The sequence below is a fragment of the Mastomys coucha genome, unplaced genomic scaffold, assembly GCF_008632895.1.
Source record: "Mastomys coucha isolate ucsf_1 unplaced genomic scaffold, UCSF_Mcou_1 pScaffold15, whole genome shotgun sequence".
Lineage (NCBI taxonomy): Eukaryota > Metazoa > Chordata > Mammalia > Rodentia > Muridae > Mastomys > Mastomys coucha.
The window spans coordinates 29,509,798-29,534,290 of record NW_022196897.1 but is presented as its reverse complement, the minus strand read 5'-3'; the positions used below and the strand labels follow the sequence as shown (position 1 = coordinate 29,534,290).

General features: G+C 35.3%; 1 protein-coding gene across 7 annotated transcripts in view; it reads left to right on the top strand.

The window, feature by feature from the left end:
• The window catches only part of Lrp1b (LDL receptor related protein 1B), a 1,939,581-nt gene that overhangs the window by 656,161 nt on the left and 1,258,927 nt on the right, over positions 1–24,493 (top strand). For all 7 annotated transcript variants that reach the window (XM_031370139.1, XM_031370141.1, XM_031370138.1 and 4 more), the window contains one exon: positions 16,783–16,920. In XM_031370139.1, coding sequence (XP_031225999.1) covers positions 16,783–16,920 — 138 coding nt within the window. The remainder of the gene's footprint in view (positions 1–16,782; positions 16,921–24,493) is intronic.

Sequence of the window (24,493 nt, the reverse complement as noted above, 5' to 3'; positions counted from 1 at the left end):
TTCTTCAAAAAAATGAGTTAATAATTTGTGCCTTTACACCTGGATGGATGAGCAACATTCAATAATATTTGCTACATTATTAACAAGACTAAAGCCACATTTAAATTTAAAAATACGTTTCTTGTTTTCAGGCCAGAGTAGACACACAAATGGATGATAGCAGCCATTGTAGAAAATGGAGTGTATGTAGTGATGCATCTGCAGGGACTGAAGGACAGAGAGTAGAAGGAAACACTGAGTGGTGAGATCTCCCTAGCAAAATCATGGGCAATTTTATGGAGGCTGTTTCTGTGTTCTGGAGGTATTTACAGCAGGACATGAAACAGGTCCCACTTAACAGCATGAGCCAGACAGAGGATGTCTGTTGCTGAGATGAACAACACAGGGACTGGTTATCTGTGGTGTGGAGAAATCATGCTTGCAATAACCGACAGGCTGTTGACTGTTATACAGTCACTGTATTGGCAACTTGGAAGGAGCAGTTTTGCTGGATTGAGGGAGGGTGTTTAGAAATGGTTTTGAGTCTTTTTGAAGGATTGGATCTCGGTTAAAACTTTATTCCCCTAGCAGTTTCACTGATGCTATAATAGACAGTGAAGAATATAAAGGGATACCATTGTGAAAAGTTATTTCACCAGGTAGGAAACTTGTAAGGGGCTTTATATTTCAAAATGACAGTGTCCTAAAATGCACATAAAAAAAAAAGTATCATGAGGAAAGCAGGTCCAGAGCTGTAGTCTATAGAGCAGCATTGCATAGAACCTTAGCTAAAAGAAAGAAAAGGAGCCACAGAGAGCCTTTTAATATCTGGGGTTTGCAGTGGAATTGTTCTACACATAATAAGCCATAAAAATTAATATCAATCACAGATATTTAATTTCAGACTTATAAAACATAAATATCACTTAAAAGATACTGTGCAAGATTCGATAATTTCTTTTCAATCATCCAAGCCTTTGGATTATGACCTTGTTTGGTTAGGCAAAATGATGCTAATAGCTTTTGGCAAGTTATAGCAACTTAACCTGGGAAACTGATGGCAGTAGATGACTTATGCCAAGAAATTTAACTCTTCTATTTCTATGTCATAAATATACCTTTGGAAAAGAACAGTGCTGCAGTACTAGATCTTCTGAGAGTTGTGAGCTTGCTCTACTTGAAGATAAATGCAAGAAGCTGATGGGGATGTGGTGTTTCTGAGAATATAAAGACTTTGTTTGGAAATGTTCTTGCCTCCAGTTTTGTGGAGACCAATTGTGGTATCATGGTAAAGCATCACAAACTGCACCTGGGATTTTACACCAATGCAGAAGCTAACTGCCAGCCAGCATCTACTGCACTCTAAGTAGATCACTAGGGTGCACATCGGATACATAAATGTGACACTTGTCTTCTGAGTCAGTCAATCACTTAATATAACATTTTCTAATCCTATTGGCTTCCCCCATAGCAAAACCTGATACTGTATATGCTAATGAAAAACACACCCACACACACAAAAACAAAAAACAAATAAACAAACAAAACTACATTATACCAATCTTGTCCATGAAGTTACTTGTGATTTCATATGGGAAGAAATGTCTTAGATTCTACAGCAGGGTGGAGAAGCAAGAACTAATCAAATGTCTAATATGAAATGGGAGGAAATGTCAGTCAGATTTAATCCATGAGACTAATAATATCTAATATTTCCAAGACAATTTTACATAAACATGAGGCATCTATAAAGAACTGCTATGCTTTTTATTTTTGGTATTCAATTCTGTGCAATTTTGCTGTAATTGTGCTCATTTATCATCTTTATGGGACTTAGGAGAACATAAGGAGAACTCCTGTAGAAGTGGACTTGGGTTTTTTTTTACATTCTTTATGTTTCTGGCAGTAGAATATTATTTTCTCTTCATCAGTAATGTGTGCTTATGAACATTCTCATACTCTGGTCTTCAAGGGTCCACTTTCCATGAGATTTTAACAATGTTAACAATATTGAATTGGTAAATGAACTCTTTAAAATTTATTTGAATCATATGTAGCAAAATGTAAAAGAGCTTTTTTTATTTCATTGGTTATTTTATTTATTTACATTTCAAGTGTTATCCCCTTTCCCAGTTAAATACCCTATCCTCTTCCCCATTCTTCCTTCCTCTATGAGGTTTCTTACCCACACTCCCAACCCCTCCCACCTCACCCCCCTAGCGTTCTCCTACTTTGGGTCATCAAGCCTCCACAGGACCAAGGCACTCCTCTCCCACTGAGGTCAGATAAGGCTATCCTTTGCTACATATGCAGCTGGAGCCATTGGTCCCTCCATGTGTACTCTTTGGTTGGTGGTTTAGTGCCTGGGGACTTTAGGGTGTCTGGGTGGTTGATATTGTTAATCTTGTGGGGTTGCTAATCCCTTCAGCTCCTTCAGTCCTTCCCCTAACTCCTCCATTCCCCTAACTCCCCCATACTTAGTCCAATGGTTGGCTGCTTGTATCCACATCTATATTGGTAAGGCTCCAGCACAGCCTCTCAGGGGACAGCTATACCAAGGTCCTGTCAGCAGGTGCTTCTTGGCATCAGCAATAGTGTCTGGGTTTGGTATCTGTACATGGGATGGATCCCTTGGTGGGGCAGTCTCTGGATGGCCTGTCCTTCAGTCTTTGCTCCACTCTTTGTCCCTTGCCTTTCCTTTTGACAGAAGCAACTCTGGATTAATACTTTTGAGATGAATGGAGGTTCCCATTCCTAAACTGGGGGCTGTGCCTAACCTCTGGATATGGTCTCTACAAGTTCTCTCTACCCTTTGTTGGCTATTTCTGCTAATGTCATCCCTGTTGGGTCCTGGGAAAATCTTTGACTCAGCCATTAAATGCTAGGCTTATAACCAAAAATATAAGAGACATTTTTTTAAAAATCATGTTTTAAATTTTATATGTGTATTCAAATGATCACAGGTTTGATACTGTTAGTGATACTGTTGTATACTGGTCTGCTCTGTTAACCAATGCCTGAAAATTTCATTTGATGTTTGCTTTTTCTTGTCTCTTCTCACTAACATTCTGGTGCTTTTTGTCTACGCTTTATTTTGAATAAAATCTTCATAAAGAACAGTTAGCACAGAAGTGAATTCATGGTTTATTTTGCAACTATGCCTGAGAAAATGGTGAAGTGATGGGAGACTCATAAGTTTGGTGCAGCCTGAGCCATGGGACAGAACAGACACATAGTGGTCCTGCTCTTGGCCCAGTGGCTTCTTGGTATTTTGAATCATCTGTGAATTTAAGTTGCTTCCTTTCACACCTTCTCCATATTCCTTAATATAAACTAAGAAAAGCTCCTTTGTTGTTTCCATTTTGTTTTTAATTCTTGACAGAGGGATGTTCCTGAAGATGATAAATCACTAGAATTGTCATTAACTATAAAGAATGCCTCAGAGCAATCTAAACAACGCATACATTGAGTTCCTTAATTTCTAAGGTCTTTGGATTCTGATTAGCGAGCTGATGTTACTGACACCATTATCATATTACAATCCCATGTTTGTGTTTCAATCGAAATCCTTTGTGTTACCCTTGAACAACACATAGCCTTTCATATCCTATACTCTAAAGGGTTGGTCATTTGATAAAATCTGAAAGACAGTGACCATTGCCAAATGATATTTAACAAGAAAGAGAGACCTGCTTTGCTGTTTCTCTCCTTCACTGCATGTTCAGTATTTAGCCATTAACTTTTCGTGTAAATTAGAAAAATTCAAATGTGTTTGAACTAAGAAAGCCAGAATGTTGGTCCACGTGGCTGGCCAGTTATAAGACCACACTGATAAGCCCACATGAGTGACCTTCTGGAGATCAATCTAAATGAGTGCTTATTGTAAAGTGTTCTACTCAAAACTCAGCCTAGTTGAGGCTAGTATTTGATGATTAACTAATGAATCAAGTGATGTCTCCCCCTACCTTCAGGGTTTGAGATTGTCTCAAAAATACTGGTTTGCTCTGTGTCAAGGAATATAGAGAGGTTATGTTAGTGACAGATGTCCCAGGGACAATCAGGGCCTGCAATACAGAAAGGCAGATTTTTTTCTTGGTTTTGGAGCTGGGATGATGGCCTTCTTGCTGCTGGATTTTAGCCTGCCTAACCAACTAGGTATAAATGAATCTGGAGCAAGACACAGGACCAGCATGGCTTCTCCACAGACAGGAGGCAGTTTGTATGTAGCTAATTGGTGTGGACATATGCACATGGTACTAGGCTCATCGATTTGCTGGAGAAAAGAGTGCTGTGCAAGGAGAAGCCAGCTAACAATTTAAGGAGTTAAGCTGTCCTCATATAACACTGGCATGGATTTGAATTCAGTGCATTATAGGACAATTTAGATTCAGTGTTCTGAGAAAGGCAAAACACATAGGAACTATGTCCATAATTAGAGCTTTTTTTTTTCAACAAAAACCTACACCTGTAGCCATAGCCAATATTTAAAAAGTAAACATAAGACATAAGGATGATAGACACAGTGTTAAAGGAGTTATATTTTTATAACAAGCAGAAATTACTTGGTGCATTTACAGGACTTCTAAAATAATTTTATGTACCTTCAAATATAAGCAGGCAGTGAAAGAGGCTGCCCTGGTACCACTCATGTTACATATCTATCAGCCAGCCTGCTCTGTCTCCCATTTATCATCCTTTGACCTCATTTCCCCATCCTTTATTACAATTGTCCAGAAAACTTGGAATAGGCTAACCGATTGCAAGATGTTATTCTCATCCATACCTGACAGAATTCTCCTATTTCCTCTAGTTTTTGAGAGGAGCCAAAATCTAAACAGTGTGTGTCATATGCTAACAGTGGTCATACAGTATCTGTGTGCAAAGCCTTTGGCTTAGAAATATGAAAAGTTATAACTTTGAGGTTATGATGAGGGTGTGTAATTTCCTATTTTTCCTCTTCCTCACTAGGTTCTATACTGAACTTAATTAAGAAGAGACAAAGTTAAGTCAAGCAGACTAACACACATAATGTGGCTTCATTGTCTTTTTTGAGATCATTGCACAATATAATATAGTGAAAAGGATAACAGGTTTTGAATAAGTAAGGTATCTAAATTCAAATAACAGCATTACTTTGTGACCTTGAATAAAGTATTTAACCTTTCCAATCTTCAATTTTATCATCTATATAATAGCAATTATAATAGCTAGCTCATGGTGTTCCTGCAAGAATTTAATTAGATAATGGACATTATGTGCTTACCACAGAGACAGGGACAGAGGAAGCACTCAATACACTGCAATTATCCCATAACTGTGACGTTTATAGAATGCAACCATGAACAAACTGTTTTTTTAAAGTGCATCATGAAGTCATTTTCAGAGTTAACATCGCTTTAAATTCTATTAAAATTAAATTTTGAAGAATGTCATTCATTTAAACCATTTCACCTTTTCTCTAACAGATATACAATTTACAGGTTCAGTAGAACTAACATATGTAAGAGTGCTTGTGCTGATCCACAGCTCTTAACAGTGCATCTTCCTCACAATTCTAAACTATCTTATTTAAAATTCTCCTTAATTTGAGGTATTTTTTTTTTAGAATATAAGGTTACATATCTGTCTTCCTTTTCCTCCTTCCATATACCTCTCCTTGCCCTCTATCAAGTTCATGAACTCTTTTCATCAACAATTGTTATTGCCGGGCAGTGGTGGTGCATGCCTTTAATCCCAGCACTTGGGAGGCCAAGTCCAATGGATTTCTGATTTTGAGACCAGCCTGGTCTACAGAGTTATTTCCAGGACATCCATGGCTACACTGAGAAACCCTGTCTTAAAAAAAATTGTTATTAAATGCATATATGTACTTGTTGGTATGTATATGTATATGTATATATGTATATTATAATATATAGTTATAATTATATATGTATAATATATAAATTAGTATTTAATAACCAATTGCTGTGCTCATCCTGAGGGAGAATATTTCTCCAGGTCTAAGAATTCATTGGTTGTCTTTTTGTAAAGCTGGAGGTTTTGTGTGTAGGGTTGAGGCACCTGGGATTTCCCACATTCACTCTGTCATATCTTTTGGTGTTGTCCTAATCCAGCTAATGTTTAGGCAGCCACATAGATGCTACATTACTATGTAGCTTCCAAAATTACTAGGAGACACAACTACCATTGCTGTGAGGAATTCACCAAAAGCAAGGCAATTTATAGATGAAAACATTTAATTTTTTTTCTTTTTTGAAGACATTGAGTTTTGCTTTAATAAATATCGTCAAAGTCTGTTAAGGTATCAGCTGCCATAATGAGCTCTCTAATAATAGTGTTTTCTTGAATGTTTAGAAGGGGCTGGTGGCAGTTTTTAAGATAGTTTTCTATGGTGCAGGAAGGGTAACTTGGTAGAAAATCGAGGTTAGGTGTTCTATTCACCTGTCGTTTTGCAATTCATTAGGTGAGTCAGAGCTTACTTCTTGATCCACAGCCAAGAAGCTGTGAAAGACTGGTGGTTCTGGTGTGAGCAGTTGAAACCTCATATCCCTAGCTCTACCTCCAGTGACACACTTCTTTCAACACAGAAATACTTTTTATTCTGTTTTAAACACTCGCCAATGGGCAACCAGACATTCTGATATATGAGCTTATGAGAGCTATTTTCATTTTAGCCACCATAACCCTCTCAGAACAAACGCTGTGATCCTCCTCTTTCACAGTATTCCCTGAACTTTAGGAATGGAATAGTTAGGTAGTTTTTGCCATTAAGTCTGATCTCAACGTCTCTGAATTTCCTGTAGTGATTTCTTTCTGTTGCTAAAAGAAACTTCTTTCAAGGGATGCAGCCTACACCTATCTGTGGATATAAAGACAGATAGTTAGACTGTGTTTAAGGATCATGCTGTCTTAGTGAAGTGGTAGTTGTAGAGTTACTCCTAAGATCCATGACTTCACTATCCCTGGTTAGTAGGCTAGGTTGCCAGCACAAGGCATGATGTATCTCTTGTTGAGCACTCAAGTTCAATTGGAGAGCTCTTGGTTACTACTAAGGTCTGCATACCACTGCTATGCCTTTAGAGTTGTGTCCCACAGGTCAATAATACAGAGCATAGCCATCATAGCTGGGTAGAACTGTTGGTTGCCTTTCTTCTTTGGAAGCTTGGATAGTACTTTCTGGTATCATGAAAGCTAGTCCTTATGGAAGAGACAATGAAGTCAGTTCTATCTAAAAGGCCTCTTTGTCCTGTTCTAAAATGCATGATGTCAACATCAGTAGGGACTTACCTTGACTTCTTGGGGACAATGAAGGATAATAGCCATAGGCTATGTTTCTGGAGTCTCTTAAGCAGCCCTGACCAAGAGCTTAGAAAAGTCCTTCTCACATCTGATACATAAGTATATTTTGAGTTGGTTAGCCGGTCTTTGGTTATTATGTGAGCATTGGTGTCATCTATCTCAGATGAGAAAATTCATTAAAACAGTATTGTTAGCTAAAGCACAGGATGATACATATCATAAGTTGCTTTGGACCTTTTTCAGACATCTTCATTCTTATTTCGGCATCCCTCTTCTCTCCTCTCCATAAATCATTTTCTGATAGCTTGTATCAACACTGGAAAGACACACAGTCTGACAGACTTCCTTATTAAGGTATTTGTTGGCTAATTAGGCTTCCAAAATTATTGCTTCTTTGTTTTGATACACAGTGAATTAAGACATAGTGAGCAAAATGCAAGGCATGCGTTTATCTCCTCTCTAGTTTTATCTTATTCATTCAGTATTGGTAAATGACAGATAGATTTTCCTCCCAGTGGAATAGTAAATAAGCAGCATCAAATAAAGAACTGTGTTAAGTGTTCCATGAGAATCAGCAAAGGTCTTGGTACGTGTGCTGCTCATGTACCATAGAGAATATAGATCGAGTTTCTCTGTAAATCAGAAAGACGGTGTTCTTCTAAATGCTGGATTCACTGAGAGCTGTAAACTATGTCTGTCTTCCGGGTTTTTACAATAGATTTCATTATGGGTGAATTCTGTGGAAGAGATACTTCATCAAAAAAGATGCATATTGATCCTCAAAGAGCCTCTTCACCTTTTTTACTCCATATGAAAAGGAGTCAGTAAGAACATGTGTTTTCTAATTTTGGATTCAAACATCAGGCTGTCAAGTGTTGGCTTGCTTGTTTTCTTAGGGAGATCTTTTCTTGAATTAGTCACTTACTGGTAATCTCCCCTTAGTTTTTAGATCTTAATTGGGAATCTGTATCTAAACTTTAATTATTGTAGCTTGAAAATAAAGACTCAGAAAAACAATTCTCGACTTTCACATATTGCTAAGAAATGTTCTTTTTGATAGTACCATGACAGGGTCCCAAATTGGACAATATTGAGCTCAAAGCAGTACTTCTTACATACATGGACTCAGCTATTTATCTTAGTACCAGTCAGTGGACTGCTGTCCTCCAACACCCCTTATAGCAGTGAGCAAGACTCCTTTCCTCAGGTGGTTTTATGGGACTAACATCCTTGGGATTATCTTTTTGTATCAAGGCTCAGTCTTTAGAGGGCTTTGTATCAAAGAGTTCTGTTTCTAAACTGTCAGACTTTCCTTGTGTTCCTGAACTTCTCATTCATAAACAGGAGCTATTGTGCTATCATAGTAAAGCCACCCGAGAGAACAAGAGAGAAAAACACTTGTTTCAGAGGTGAACTATGTAGCTTCTGTTCTCTGTGCATTAAGGATGTTCTCTAACTGAGTAGTTTAGCCTAAAACCAGAGCTATATTATCTGAAAATTATGTATTCTTTTTTTACAGTAGGAACACAATTTTTCTATATTTATTTGATTACATAAAATTAAGCTCTTATATTTTATCACACATTTACTTTGTTAGTTTTTATGCTTAGAATAGAACTGAGGGTTTTGCAGACACTCAGCTCCATGTTCAGCCTCCCATAATCTGCTTCTGCATGTGATAATGCAGCCAACATGACTATATTTTAATTTAGAGGGGAAAACAAAAGAAATGTATATAATTTAAATATAATTAATGTTTGATTTATGAACCTTAACTTCTAAAGAAAGAAGTGTTGAGTCATATCATTTAGCAAAGTAATATATGACTGAGTTATATCTTAGGCTTTCTGGAGGCCCAGTAACCTGACTATAGTTGTTTAGTTTCTTCTACCTATACAGGCTGGCCTCTGTTCCTCTCCAGAACACATTCAGCACTCCAAAAATATGCAAATATTGTCTGGAGTGGAAGAAATGAAGAATTGAAACAAATAAATAGGCATTGAACTTATAATGCCCTATTAGCTCAGTATAATGAAGGGAATGATACAGAGACAATCACATATAAAACAATATTTCATCTACTTTTTAACTGTTTATATATTTGAAGGTCAAGGGCAGGCAGGTACTTTGTCTAATCAGTTTTTATTCTGAAGGTCATAATTAATGTCAAAATATTGACAATAATAGTAATAATAATAATTTTCTTTGTCAACTGGGAGCATGTTGATTTTCTAGTTTCAGTGTAGGAGAATGTCATAACTTCATATCCATGTGCTATTTCATTGTCCAAAGTCAATACAGTGTTTGAAAATCACTTGATAAATTCTAACTCCTCACAAAACACATATACCTATATATCAGCATGAGACCATTTTTATGATTTATTTTTAGTATTTTTAATAAGTGTGTATGAGTGAAGGCCACATTTATATGTGTACTCACAGAGGCCAAAAAAAGAGTTTTTCCTTGGAGCTGGAAATACAAAAGTATTGTGAGACTCCTGCTGTACATGCTAACAACAGAACTGCTGCTCAAGCAGCAATTATTCCTAACCACTGAACTCCTTCGTGAGCCTGGAGACATTATTTTAGCAGAGTAATGTCACTAAATGTGATTTAGAGTTTCTTAATAAAAGAATTGGACCGTCATCTATTTAGTTACAGATTCATCACAGTCTGCTGTGGTCTGTGGTCATGGCAACATTGCTTTAACATGGCATGGTCTTCTTGAGTGTGGAGATTTGCTTTTTATTCATTGAATTTCTATAGCTCTGTATGCTACATACAGCCACCTCTCTATCACTGACATTTCTTCACATTAGGATTAAAGAGAAAATATTTGAAACCTTGAACATGTTATCAAAGTGCAAACTTTCCTTTTCCAGGTCTCTAAGAAAACAGGAAGAGGTCGGCGATGGCTTAAGGAGAGGCACTAGACAAATCAATAATCCTTCCAACACCTAGAGCTCTTGAATATTTACAACATTCATTTGAAATAATGTAAACCTTAAAACATCATTACAGAAACCTGGTTTTTTTTTTCAGAAATTACTTAGTCTTCCTGAATTACTCCTAAATTGAGTGCACATGAAGATTTAGAAGGTTTTATTTCTATTTCTCCTTCCTAGAATGTAGTCACATAGATTGTTCTAACAAATGATGAGACAAGACCATTTTATTTGGGAGTTAATGTTCATAAATCTAATTTTAATTACATATGAAATACTATAAATGTCCTTTGTTTTCTGCCTTGAAATAAAATACCAGTTTGTTTGCTGTGGTAGCACATACAGAATTAAATTATGGGAAGATGGGGATGTAGCTAGTTTGTGAAGTAGCCTCAGTTCCATCCTAAAGTTAAAAAATATTATACAGTAAATATAGTATACAGTTAATTTGTGATTACAGCTAAGATCACAATCTAATGTAAACAAACAAGTATTAAAAATGTATGTTCTGATAGTAAAGGTAGTACATAGCCCAGTATTCTCTTTTATATCAGCAGGTGTACATAATGCTGTGTGTAAAATAAGTAAACGTGTAAAAGCTGTGTGTAAAACCTGTGAACATGTGAACATGAATCAGTGTGCTGCTTGATAATTTTGGATGTTCATGTGCACAAATGAACATAATACAGTTTAAGTTTAATCTCAGTGAGTATAGATGTGTACATTAAGTACATTAATGCTATGTTCCATACATCTGAAACAGTGTTGGAAATAATATCATCCAGTTGCCATATGATGATTTTAATGGCCTAGTCTGATGTAGTTGTTTGAGTCTGCTGGTCTAATAATTATAATAGTACACAGATGTAATATTTTTACACATCTTATTGCATTGGTATTACATTTCCAATTCTTAAATTTAAGAAGATGCTCTTTAGTAATATATTCAAAGAACTATATTTTGTGATGGAAAGAATTCTTTATAATAAAAAGTAAAAGTATAGATAGGAAGCATTAAACAAGTATAATTAGAGCACTAGTTCTTTGGAAATCATAATATTTAATTAAGTTATGTTGATACTTGTTTTAGAATACATGAAGTTAATGTTAAGACACTTGTCATAAATTCTTCAGAGTGCTGGAATCTTAAACTAATAAAAAGAAAAATTTCACAGTATTAAATATTCCACAACTCAGTACTGTCAGACACCCTAGAAATACAAATGTCCCATAGTTCTGCACTATTAAAATTTACTTAATACTGATTTTCACATTATTCTAAAAATTGTAATAAAATTTCAAATTTTAAATTGCATATATAAATGCAATAAAATAAAATCCCAAACTAAATTGTTTTACGTTTCTTAAGCTTGAAGTCATTTTTATGTATTTCAGATTGAAATGATCTCTAGAATGATAATTTTACATATTAGTGTTCATCATCTTCCCTTTGCTGCATTGTGGCATACTGTATTTTAAGTTGGGGAATAAAACAAATGAATGCACTTGACTATCAGTAAGTTGATGCAGACTTGCATGTGTGGTACAATTTATAAAACATCCTGGGATTCCCTTACACTGGGGCACAGAGCCTTCACAGGGCCTAGGGCTTCTCGTCTCATTGATGATCAACTTTGCAATCCTCTACTATACAAATGCTGCCAGAACAATTAGTCCCACCATGTATAGTCCTTGGTTGGTGGTTGAGTCCCTGGGAGCTCTGAGGGTACTAGTTAGTTCTTATTGTTGTTCAAGTGGAATAGGGTGGGGTGGCAAGCAGAGGGAAAGGGGAGGCAAGAGGGGTTTGTTCTTGATGTTTTTGTTTGTTTGTTTGTTTGTTTTGTTGTTGTTTTTTTGGAGGGAAACTAGGAAAGGAGAAATCATATGACATGTAAATAAAGAATATCTAATAAAAAAAATTAAAAAAAAATCCTGGGATCTATACATCATAAAAAGAGTAAATGTTTAACATAGCCAGTATTACTGCAAGTTCACTTAATGTGGAATGATGGCATCTCCCAAAAAGCTTACCTTTGCACAGTGGACCAGAACTAAAACCACAATTCCACTTTCATCTTTTGTAACTCACTAACATAGATGCTCTTTATTATTTCTGTTTTCAAGTGTTGCAAGAATCTTAGAGAAGTAAACATTGCACTCAGTTTAGGTGACTACTGAACGACTCTAAAAGCAAACCCAAGGGTTGGTCTTCAAATCTAATGTTCTTTTCACTCTGTTAGACAGCTTCTCATAAAATAACTGACTCCAGGAGCAAGGTTGGAATTTACATTGATGCATTGTGTTGGACAAAGAAAGAGTGAAGGTTTGCATTCTAATGATGGCATCACATAATGAAAACTACAGAAATGAGAGTTAAATATGGTATGTAATGGGAGGGAAATGGCCACTGAATGAAACATCCTATAAATCTCAATATTAGTTGCAAGCAGTGCTCATTAAATTTCAATTAGATAATGAAAACAAGCCAAGACATTTTTGTTTTAATTTGGCCTGAAATTAAGAATCATTATAAATTAAAGTAGTCATAAGGTAAAAGTTCTCTTAGTGCAAATTTATCAATTAATTGTGTTAATGGGAGAAAATTTTAAATTCTTGTATGTCAAAAATGTTAATTAGCAGTGTGTTATACTCTGTGTTCTTTCACCAACTAAATATCAAGTCCACATTGTGTGTCTGGCTGAGTTAAGGGGTTGTACTATATAGATAAAAAGGAAACAATTGGTAATACCAGATTCCTCACACTCTAATATAAAAAAATGCTTGAAAATATTAGTTATGGACAAATCCAGAGTGATGGACTATAGAGTTTGTCGAGTGTGAAGCATTATGGGAAAACTTTCAGGAAACATAAAAATCATGCACCACTGACGATCCTGCTTTCGAGACTGATGTTGTTCAGGTGTAGAACAGCATGTGTGAAATTGATGTATACTGTATGAAGGTATGCCAGAAGCAATGGAGCCACAAAGATCTACAATAACATGACTGAGTTTGAGAGGCAGGAGATAGCAAAGTAGGACATTAATTTAAACAGAAAGCCAGGGAAGTTTCTGAATGAATCTGTAGTCCTTCTCTTTCACCACATACAAAACTCCAATTTAAGATTTAGTTTTATATTTACTAATTGAGGATAGCTCATAATGTTGAGTATGTCATGTTTGGTATAATTTAATTTGTCATAAGGATGACTAGTTTTCTTTGTGTGCTAGAACTTTTGTTTGTTTGTTTGTTTGTTTAATTTGACAGTTATAGGATCAAACTTCACTATGCTGAGGAAAACTAAATCAGTAGGATGCTGAGAGTGGAACAGGGTCAGAGAGCAGGCATGTGGCATGCACAATCTAAACTGAAAATATGTCCAGCAGTATATTTTAAAGTAGGAAGCAGAGTTACTATTTGAAAAATATTCACCCAGTAAGATTTGTTATTGTGTACAGGTTAAGGGAAATTAGTGGGATTTCTGAAAGAAGGCATAGGACTTCTGGAAAGGTATAAATAGGAAAGACTGCAGGAGGAATTCGTGGTAGACAGAGCAGAAAGTAGTCTGAGACAACAGGGTGCAGGGAGAGCTTAGTATTGGGTTCCTGGGGGTGCTTCTGCTGTGACAATTCTCTATCTCAAAGCAACTCAGCATCTTTAGTCAACCAAACATTAGATGAGACATGGCCTTTCTTGGTCCTTTATATGGAACAGAGAAAAAATATTTTCTCTATATTCAAAATATAATCTAGCTTTTATGAGAATGCAGAAAAATCACATCAGCCTAGAGGATGTGTTTGTAAAGCAAAGCTTAGTTTTTAAAATGTTCATTTCAGATAATTGATAAAAGTGTGTAATTTCAAGAACAAATACTATTTTGGATAATTGCTACAATATAAATATTTCTAATGAGGAATGTATTTCTGACTGTTATAATTTTAAAGATTATTATGTTATTTAATATATACATATAGGTATATTTTATACACACATACACACACATGCACACATACATCTGTGGGGGGGTGTATGTGTGTGTGTATAGAGGGATTGTGTGTAGTGCCTACAAATGCATATAGATTTTGCTCTATTTCGATTAAATAATTTGGACACTGATCAAAGTATTTAATATATTATTATACTCAATTGTGTACTTAACTCATAAAGTGAAGGACCATTTCTATAAAGAACCTCAGGGTTTATAAGACTGTCTTAATATACTTCAGTATGAGAGTCTTAGAAGGACTGACTAAAACATCCTCTGCCAAACTCTAGCTACATTGTAGTTTCCATGGTAACAGTTCAAAGGAAGACTAGACTCCCCTACTTGTTGTACAAGTTAAGCAGTCTGCTTCTGAACAGCTTCTCTGTTCATCTTGTGTGTTAGTGCTAGCAAGAGTCTCATCATGCTGTACACTGTTGGTCAATAATCTAGATACGTCTGTATTGTCTCAATTTGTAAAAAGATGTGCCTTACTTCTGCATCCAAATATACCTTTCTTTTTTGCAGTATTCTTTAGTTTCTTGGTCATCTTAAAAGAGGAGGTCATACTTTCATTGCTCTACTGAAGGCAATTAAAATTTTAATTACTAATTAATTTCTATTTTCCTATTATAGAATTTCTAAAATCTCACCAAATTATGTACACATTTGGAACTTATATAAATATCACTATACATCACTGGTGTAAACACCACTTTGACATTTATGCCTAATTTTAACTTTTAAAGAAAGTCCCTTAATTTTCAAGAGTTCTTTTATAACTATTGACAATAGGTATTTAGAGCGTCATAATATTAATTTGAAGTGAAGTCAATTTTCGTCATGTTTATTTTACAAATATTACTAAAGTATTTAGAATATCAGTGCTTTAATAACATTTATCTGTTCTGAACTTAAATACATTTGTACTTATGAATATAAATATATTTATGCACAGACAGTTGAAGTAAATAGGTAGTTTTAGAAATAATGATTACTCAAGTTGAAGAAATATTAAGTAAAATGTTTTTCACATATTTGGTAATGTATTCGTTACAAATTAGTAAATATATATGGAAGAAAGTATGTGAATATATCTCAGAATGGTAGAGAATCCTGTTAACAACAACCTTTCAGAGAATGTAAAATGTATTTATTAGTTCTTTGAGAATTTGTAACAATGTCCTTGATTCTATTCATCTCCTTTCCACCTCCTCCCAGATCCACCACCTTCCCTTCTTACCCTACACAGTGCTATAGCTTCATTCATCAAATCCATTTTATCCTGCCCCTACATTAGTGGATTAGGTAATCTTCCACAACCACACCTCTAAAGGAAATTGACTCTGCTTCTTCACCTAGCATTTGTCAATTGCAAATAACTTCATGGATAGGTGTAGAACTTCATGGCCAACTACCCACTTCATTATGGGATCCAGTCTGGTTTGAGTTTGCACTGGTATTGTGCATGTTTTTGTTATCACTGAGTTTATATGTGCAGTAGCTGCCCTGCTATTTTAAAGGCCCTGTTATGTTGCAGTCATCACTGCCTTTGGATTTTACCCTCTTTTGGTTTTGTCCTCTTCTAAAACAATGACTCCTGAACCCTGGAATATGGGAATATGATATAGATGTCCTACAAAAGATTGAGTAATGCATGGTCTCTTATTCTTTGTACCTTTATAACTGTGAGTCTTTGTATTAATAACAATTTAATGAAACATTTTAAACATTTTAACATTTTAAGAGTGTTGAGAGATGTATCAAGCTATGAGTATAATGAGAAGGCATTAGGATTCATCTTTAATGGAAGCCAAAATGATAAAGATTGAAGAAAACAGCATTAAAAGAAAATCAAACAAATCACATAGGCCTATAATTTATACTTGATAAGGATTTAAAATGTATTTTACTGAATACAATATTGAATTTTATTTCCTTATGTATTTTTTCTTTTTGTTTTCTCACTCTATAAAAGTACTCTCTTGTTCACTTTCCATAATTTCACATGACTCTGGGGGTTTCTTCGATATTACTGTGTCCCATCTTAAGTGGTGAAAGTAAACATTTAGGTATCAGTTTCCTCCTTTAGTTCATGACAGAGAAGAAGGTACTTTAAAGGGCATCTCTTTTGTTAAAAACCTCATTTATTAACTATGATAACACCTACTAATTTGGTGTTCACATTAAATTTAAAGTGATGCTTTGTCAAAAAAAAGTTTGTTTCATCATTAAGAAAATTAAGACTGAAAAAGTTTGACATCCTTGACAAATTTATCTAGGAACAAACATGAGAAAATACCAATTCTCAGGCTTGTGATCATGATGATTTAATGGATGAAAAGTATATTTATGTTTAAATACATTGTTTAAAGTTAAAATATAAAATGTCATGTGCTATACACTTTTTAAAATGAGATTTCTATTCACACAGATCATCTTGATGTTTTTGACGATCAGAACTGTGCTCCTACTGTGTGGTTTGCAATTTTATTTCCTAATTAAACGTATTAAGTTTTACATGCAGAAAAATAAAGCTAATGCACAGACTTTTCTTTTCTCTCTCCAAAAGGTCCTGAAGAGGTGGAGATCAAGTGCCCCTTGAATCACATTGCTTGCCGTGGCTCCAGCCCGTGTGTCCATTTGTCACAACTGTGCAATGGAGTGGTCGACTGCCCTGATGGCTTTGATGAAGGAGGGCATTGCCAGGGTGAGTCTGTTATGGAACAGTGTAATTGAAGTATTCAACTTTGTATAGTCATAAAATTCAAAGAGAAGCCTAAATGCCTTTTCTTTCAACTGTAACTGTAGCTATCATAAGAGCATGGGTTTTTTTGCAGTCTCTCTGTATGAACTTCAAAGATGTAATTATCACTTTTTTTTGAAAACATATTAGCAAACATACATCCAGAGTTTGAAGCTAGGCTTTTAAAACACTGTTTCACATGAAATTGTTATTTTGAGCAAAGGAAAGGAAATGAGACATCATCATCATACATTGACACACCACAGCCTGTTTATTCAATCTTTGTCTTAAACAAAATATCACAAGGAACACCCCTACAGCTTTATTTTTAAACTGATATATTCATAGGAAGTATTCTCTTTAGTACTATTTCTGTCCTACTATACTATTAAGTTTCTTGAAAATTTAATGTGCTTTTAAATATCAGACTATAATTTCTATGAAGATATGAGAAAAATGAAATAAAGAGAAAATAAAATATAAGTGAAGCTGGAGTATTCTATGAAAAAAAAATAAAAAACAAACAAACAAAAAAACCCAAAAAACTATGAACCTAAGGATGGATTGCAGGAATTGAAACATGAAACTAAGAAGCATGAAAGCCTGTGAGCCTAAATGAGTTCAGGTCAGCCCTAGGTAAAAGGAGAAATCTCCTACCATTATCCCCATTCCTAATTGTCCTGACACTCATTGAGATAGTACAGGCCAGGGCCAGGACACTTGCTCCAAATCTCAATTCTCTGTACTAAATACTCTGCTCTTAGTACCAGTTCCCTGCTCTATATATTTGGAACATGACTGTCCACTACCTCATAGGAAGCTACTCAGTAGGGCTAGAGACAGAGTTGTGAGGAGTCACTCTTGCTTCTACTGTTATACATTTACTCCTTCAGGATCAAAGGGAAATACTGTGCAGATATAAAGGAGGGATATATACATACATGAAAGGGATTTTAAAATGTGATGAAGCTTTGTAAGCAGATTTATTATAGAGATGTTGGAATGTTGGGACAGGGTGTGATTTCTATGTAGAGTTTGCAAGATGAGCCCAGGAAAGGAACAACCTCCACAGTGGGACACTAAAGCCCACTAAAGTGGGATGTAAGCAAGAATATAATCCTCACATTAGGATAAGTGAAATACATTTAATAGAGGAGTTTTAAAAAAAACTGTAGAGACAGAGGTAGATAGATAGACTAATAGCTAAGATCACTAGATACGTTTGAAGAGAGTGTGAGTTAAATTTCTACCACCGAAGTTAGGGAGTTCATAGCTACCTATAACTCAAGATCCATCCAATTAGATTGCATATATATATATATCCATACATGTATACATGTAAACATACACATAAAGAAAATACAATATCATAACCCTATTGTTATTGGAGAGACTTGTCTTTATGTGTGATGTAGGAAAAGACGCCAGTCAGCAAATTCCCAGTTTTCCCAGAAAAACTCCTTATGTACATCTCTGTCAAATGTTCACACTGAGAGACGGCTTTTTCGATGAGTAGACTTAGTCCTAGTAAGCAACACAGTTAGATTTTTATTTGCTGTTTGTATCAAAACTAGTTGCCCCAATTGGCTGTCTGTATGTATAATATGGAATAGTAGAATCAAGGCTAAAATACATGCTATTCCAGATTGAGTGACTAAAATACATTTTCATTGAGGAGATAAATTCAGAACAGTATGTAACTGATTGCCTCCAAGATCTGAACAGAAAAAAATCTTTCAGAGAACATTTCTTAATGTATGTGCTGTGTCGTATACAAAAGTGACTACTTGTCAGCAAAATTGCTTTGTATGAATGGATGTCTCACTTCCCACATTCCTAGTGCTTTATGTCTTATTGATACTTGATGAAAGCAAGTTTTCTGAAAGATGTCCAAGCACCACCTCTATCAAGAATCTAGGTACCTTTCTGCTATAGCTAGGAAATAAGAAAAGACATGGTTAAGTCCACTTGGCAGCCCTTGCTGTGACTTTATCCAAATTACTTCTATCACTGATTTTTTTTTTAATTCTTGTTGCTTTCAGAGCATGTACTCTAATTTAAATAATTGCACAAAAAGCCCAAGCCATGACTCAGAAGTGAATTTGGTTCTTTCTTCTAATAAGTGATTCAAAGTACATTTGGTGGGGTAGTTGTAGTCTTTATTAAAATTAATAATAAGTAAAGCTTAAAGATTTGAACATTATGTTCTTGGGAGAGCTTTTGTGTTTAGTGAATTGTTTTCTGAATGTTTCCTGGAGAAATCAATTCCTTTCTAGTCAAAATAATAAAGAAAATAATCTATTATTAATGATTTTCTGTAACACAGATATTTTAATCTCCATAATTTGGTTCCATTTGATGAAAAAATAGATTTTTATATGGGTATAGTTATATACAGGAATTTGCTTGTAAGATGTTTAACAATAACCACTGGCAAAATAACCACATTATATTTTCAAAATTTCATGTCTTCTTACACAATATTTCAAAGTAGTAGCACCTTTTTCCTAATCAAAATGCAGGAGCAATAAAAGACATATAATAAAGTGTGAAATATGAATTCAGGCATAGTGAGTGCTAGAAGGAGCTAGCAGAGATTAAACCACTGCATATATAAAAATGCAATCTTAAATTTGACCTTCTAAAGATAATTGCTTATATCCACATTTTGGGTACTCATTTGAAAGAAGGATTCTTTGTAACTCAAACCCTAGTTAGATTTTTCTTAGCTGTCCAAAGCACCAAAGCATGTGGATGTAAGGGCATTCTCCAGACACAATCTGCTCCTATCCTACGAGAATAACATCAAAACTTAGTATAAATCATTGAGAAATATCTTCCATTTTCTCTGTCACTAGAAAAACATAACTGTATAGTTGATAGAGTTTCATTCCATTCAATAGTCAGGGTCCTTTGAAACCTACAGAGGTTAAATACAGGAAGAACTGAAATTCTTAAGAGATGAAACATTCCAACAAAACAAACAAACAAACAAACAAAGCCAAACACCTCCCTACCACACAGTGCATGCACAGAAATGCCACAGAATTCTGGTAAGAGTTTTCACTATTTTACATAATTTTGACTTTACTAATTCACATAATTGCTGCATTTATACAGAAAAATGTTTTCTTATATAAACATTTATTTTCTTGAAATAATGGTATTGTTTTAAACTGTACCTGACACTTAATTGATGTCCTAACTGGAATTTAGCCTTGGTAATATGCACTCCTTAATCTTCAGTCACTTGTCAAGAATTCAAATGCATTGATTATAGAAACTAAACAGAACATTTAAAGTATATAACTGTAGTTTTATCTTTTGTTTTGTTATCTACAAATTTAAATCTTATGCTACATTGGTTTTAAAAGATTCTGGAGAGATTTATAACCAAAGAACTGAGAATTGGTCAAGGTAAATGGCAGCTTTTATTTTCTATAATGACCCACCACTGGGAATTTAATCGTTATTTAGTCTCCTTGTTTAATACTCATATATATACAATTTTCTTAAATCAAAATTAATCTAAAAAATAATTTGGAACCCAAATATTCCCTCTCCTTATTTCAAATGGAAAAAATGTCTTTGTTTGTTTTTTGTCAATTATTTTATTCATTATTTTAAATTATATTAGGTTAAGACAAGTGTTATAGATCAGGGCAGTTTAAAGCTAAGATTGGGATTAATGCTGGGGCTAGGCTTAGGACTGGGCTTAGGGTTAGGGTTAGGGCTGAGGTTGGAATTATGATACTGGCTAAGGTTAGAGACAGGGCTAAGTCTAGTAGACTTAAACTTAGGCCTATGGCTACTGTAAGGCTAAGGCTGAGGATACATTAGCATTCTTAGTAATTTTATCACTGCAAAGGGGTAAGATGTAGTTTAATCCTACTAGAAAGGATGGGAGCCACATAATAAGAAAGGAGATAAAAGAGAGGAAGGAAAGGAAGTAATGAATTGGTGAAAACATTGAGTTGTTTTTACCTTCACTCTCACATCAGTCCATCTACTTCAACTACCATGTGAAATATGCAGAATTCAAAACAAAAAATATAGAAGGTACTATATGTGGTAATAACGTTAGAGAAGACCAGTTTCACAGCCATAACAGTTTTCATCCCAGGAAGGGAAATCACCATTGTCTGCTCAAATGTTATGAATCATTCAAAAGCTTGTAGGCTGCTAGTCATAGTTACATAAACCTATAATCACAGAACAGGAGAGAAAGAGCTGCTGGTGTGTTTGTGGGGCAGCCTGGTCTATACACATGACTTTGTTTCCAAAAGCATCTAATCTAGCAATCAGCGGAACAAGCAAACAGACACATGCAAACAAATAAAAAAAACTGTTGTGAAACAGAATCTGCCATAAAGTCCTAGGCTTTTACGCTCAGGTAACTTCCAACTCATAAAGGTCTTCTGTATTTTGGACTCAGTTGTAGAAAGAAGGTAAGATTGTCTAAAGTCAGCCTCAGGTATAAGTATTTCTTCTTAGAGATTACCGTTAGCAATTGAATTAGAAAAAAGGCTATGACATTTGTTCCTAGTTGATTCCCAGAACAACATTAGTCCCAGAAATAAAACAATAATCCTTATATAGTGCATAGGAGATGACTCATTCTGTAAAATGTTAGCTATCATACAAGGACCTTGCAACACAAACCCCAGCAGCCTGCAAAATGTCAGATCTACAATCATGTATACCTGTAATTTCAGCACTGTGGAAGAAGAAAATAACAGCATGCATAGGGCTTCCTGGAATCACAGGGTTTCCTGATGAAATAGTCTAATTTAATCAATGTCAAGAGGTTCAGTAGAAAACCTAAAAGAAAAAGCATGAAGTGAAGAATGATTGAAGAAGACATTCAACAGTGATGTTTGGCCTCTGCACAAGTGCATGCACAGACATGTGTATATTTACACAACATGTGTACATAGTCCCTAGAAAGGACAATTATTCTATTTCAATAAATCATCATTTTTATAAATGTCAATTAGTCCATAAGATTTGCATGTTAATGTAGTGTTGTATTATTCCATACAATCTGTATTCTTCAGAATAAGATAATAATGTTTACATTGGAATATGTTAGATATATAAGATTAGAACTGTGCACTGTTGAAAACATTATATAACCACATTTATACATGGATATACATTGAAACATATGCATTTTAATTTATGTATGATATACAGTAAAGACAGATCTGTAGAGATGGCTTTATTTAACAATATCAGTAGTTCCCAGCACCAGCATAGTCATTCAAAATTATTAATAATTCCAACTCCAGGAAATCAAATGATTTCCTCTAACTTGCTCACATAGTAGGCACATATCAAGTATATAATACTTACAACACATTTTCAGATAAAGCATTCTTACCTATCAAATAAATTAATTAAAATTGATCCTAGACAAGGTTTCATATAGATCCTTTCTGCAATTCTGAGATGAACTCAAATATTGTATCAAGTGTACCTCAGCCTCAAACAAGATCTCAGGTTTTCAAAAATTATTAATTTATTCACATTTCAAGTGCTGTCCTCCTTCCCTTCACCTCTAAGAGTGTGCTCCCTCACCTACCAACCCACTCCTACCTCACCCCTCTAGAATCCCATGTGTCTGGGGCATCAAGCCTTCACAGGACCAATCACATCCCCTTGGCACTAAAGCCAAACAAGACAGCTCTCTATGACATATGCAATGGGGACCACAGACCAGTCCATGTATGTTCTTCGGTTGGTAGCTTAGTCTCTGGAAGCTCTGAGGGGTCTGGTTACTTGATATTGTTGTTCTTCCTATGTGGTTGCAATCCCCTAAAGTGGCTTCAGTCCTTCCCCTAACTAATTGGGGTCCCTGAGCTCAGTCTAGTGGTTGGCTGTAAGTATCTGCATATATTTCAGTCAGCTGCTGGTAGAACCTTTCAGAGGGCAGCCATGTCACTCTCCTATTTGCAACAATATCTTTGCATCAGCAATAGTGTTAGGGTTTGGTGTCTGTGTGTGGGATGGATCCCAAGGTTTGGTGGTCTCTGGATGGCCTTTCCTTCAGTCTCTGATCCACTTTTTAAAAATTTTATTAGATATTTTCTTTATTTACATGTCATATTATTTCTCCTTTCCCAGTTTCCCCTCTAAAAAAAAAAAAAAGGAAAGAAAAAAGAAAAAAAGAAAAAGGATCCATTTCTGTCCCTGAATTTCTTTTAGAAAGGAACAATTTGAGATGGGTGGGTGGCCCCATCCCTCAAGTGGGGTGCCATGTCTGTCTACTGGAGATGGTGTCTTTAGGTTCTACTTCCCAATTGTTAGGCATTTCAAGTAATGACATCCCAATTGTTTCCTGGGACCCCCCCCCCCCATTTCTGGTGTCTGGGACCTTATAAGGGTTCTCGCTGTTGACCACCCCACACTGCTTCATACTTCTACTCATTTCCCTGGCTCTCTGGCCTTTTCTCCTGTCTTCCTCAATATCTGATGGTGCCCTGCCTTTTTCACTCCCTCTCCTCTCTCCCACCAAGATCCCTACCTCTGCCTCCCATGATTATTTTGTTCCCTCTTCTAAGTGGGATTGTAGCATCCACACTTGGTTCTTCCTTCTTAAGCTGCGTATTGTCTGTTAGTTGTATCATGGGTATTCTGAGCTGTCAGGCTAATATCCAATTATCAATGAGTACATACCATTTATATACTTTTGGGTCTGGGTTACCTTACTCAGAATGATATTTTCTAATTCCATCCACTTGTCTGCAAAATTTATGATGTCCTTATTTTTAATCACTGAGTAGTATTCCATTGCGTAATCTTTAGAGATTCTTCGGTTGAGAATTCTCTGTTTAGCTCTGTACAAGGTTTCTCTTGTGCAACAATGATTTTAGATTCTATCTCTATTAAAACAGTATTTTCAAGTTAGTTATAGTAACATATTTCTGTGTTTTGAATCACTCACTAGCTATATAAAAATCCTTGTGTATCAAGTACTTCCAATTTTTGACAAAATGTCTTTGATTTAAGTTCTGTTTTCAAGTATACAATTAACAAATGTGTCACAGCTACATCAAAGAAATGTCCATTGTATTTGTTAAATTGTTTGTCTGTAGGAGAATAGCTAATAATTACTTTGATGTGAACCTTTATTTCCAGCATAAGGAATTATTATTATTACCATTATTATTATCATCATCATCTGAAACTGTCCTGCAGTTTCATGAACCGGGGTCTGTCTCGACCAAAGGGAAAAAGGAGACCTGAAAATCATCATCATCATCATCATCATCATCAGTATTTTCCAAACATAGCACACTTCTTAGATACAATTTTTAAAGTCCTTCTCAGTGTTTGGGGAAAACCTAGCACTTCTGAGGGTCTGCATCTGATCCAGAAGAGAGAGAGAGAGAGAGAGAGAGAGAGAGAGAGAGAGAGAGAGAGAGAGAGAGGCTGAGAGACATGTGGAGAATGAACATGATAAATCAACTTCCTCACACATGTTAATCTTTCTTTAAAAGAACAAAATGTTAATTTTCCAACATTTTTAGAAAAC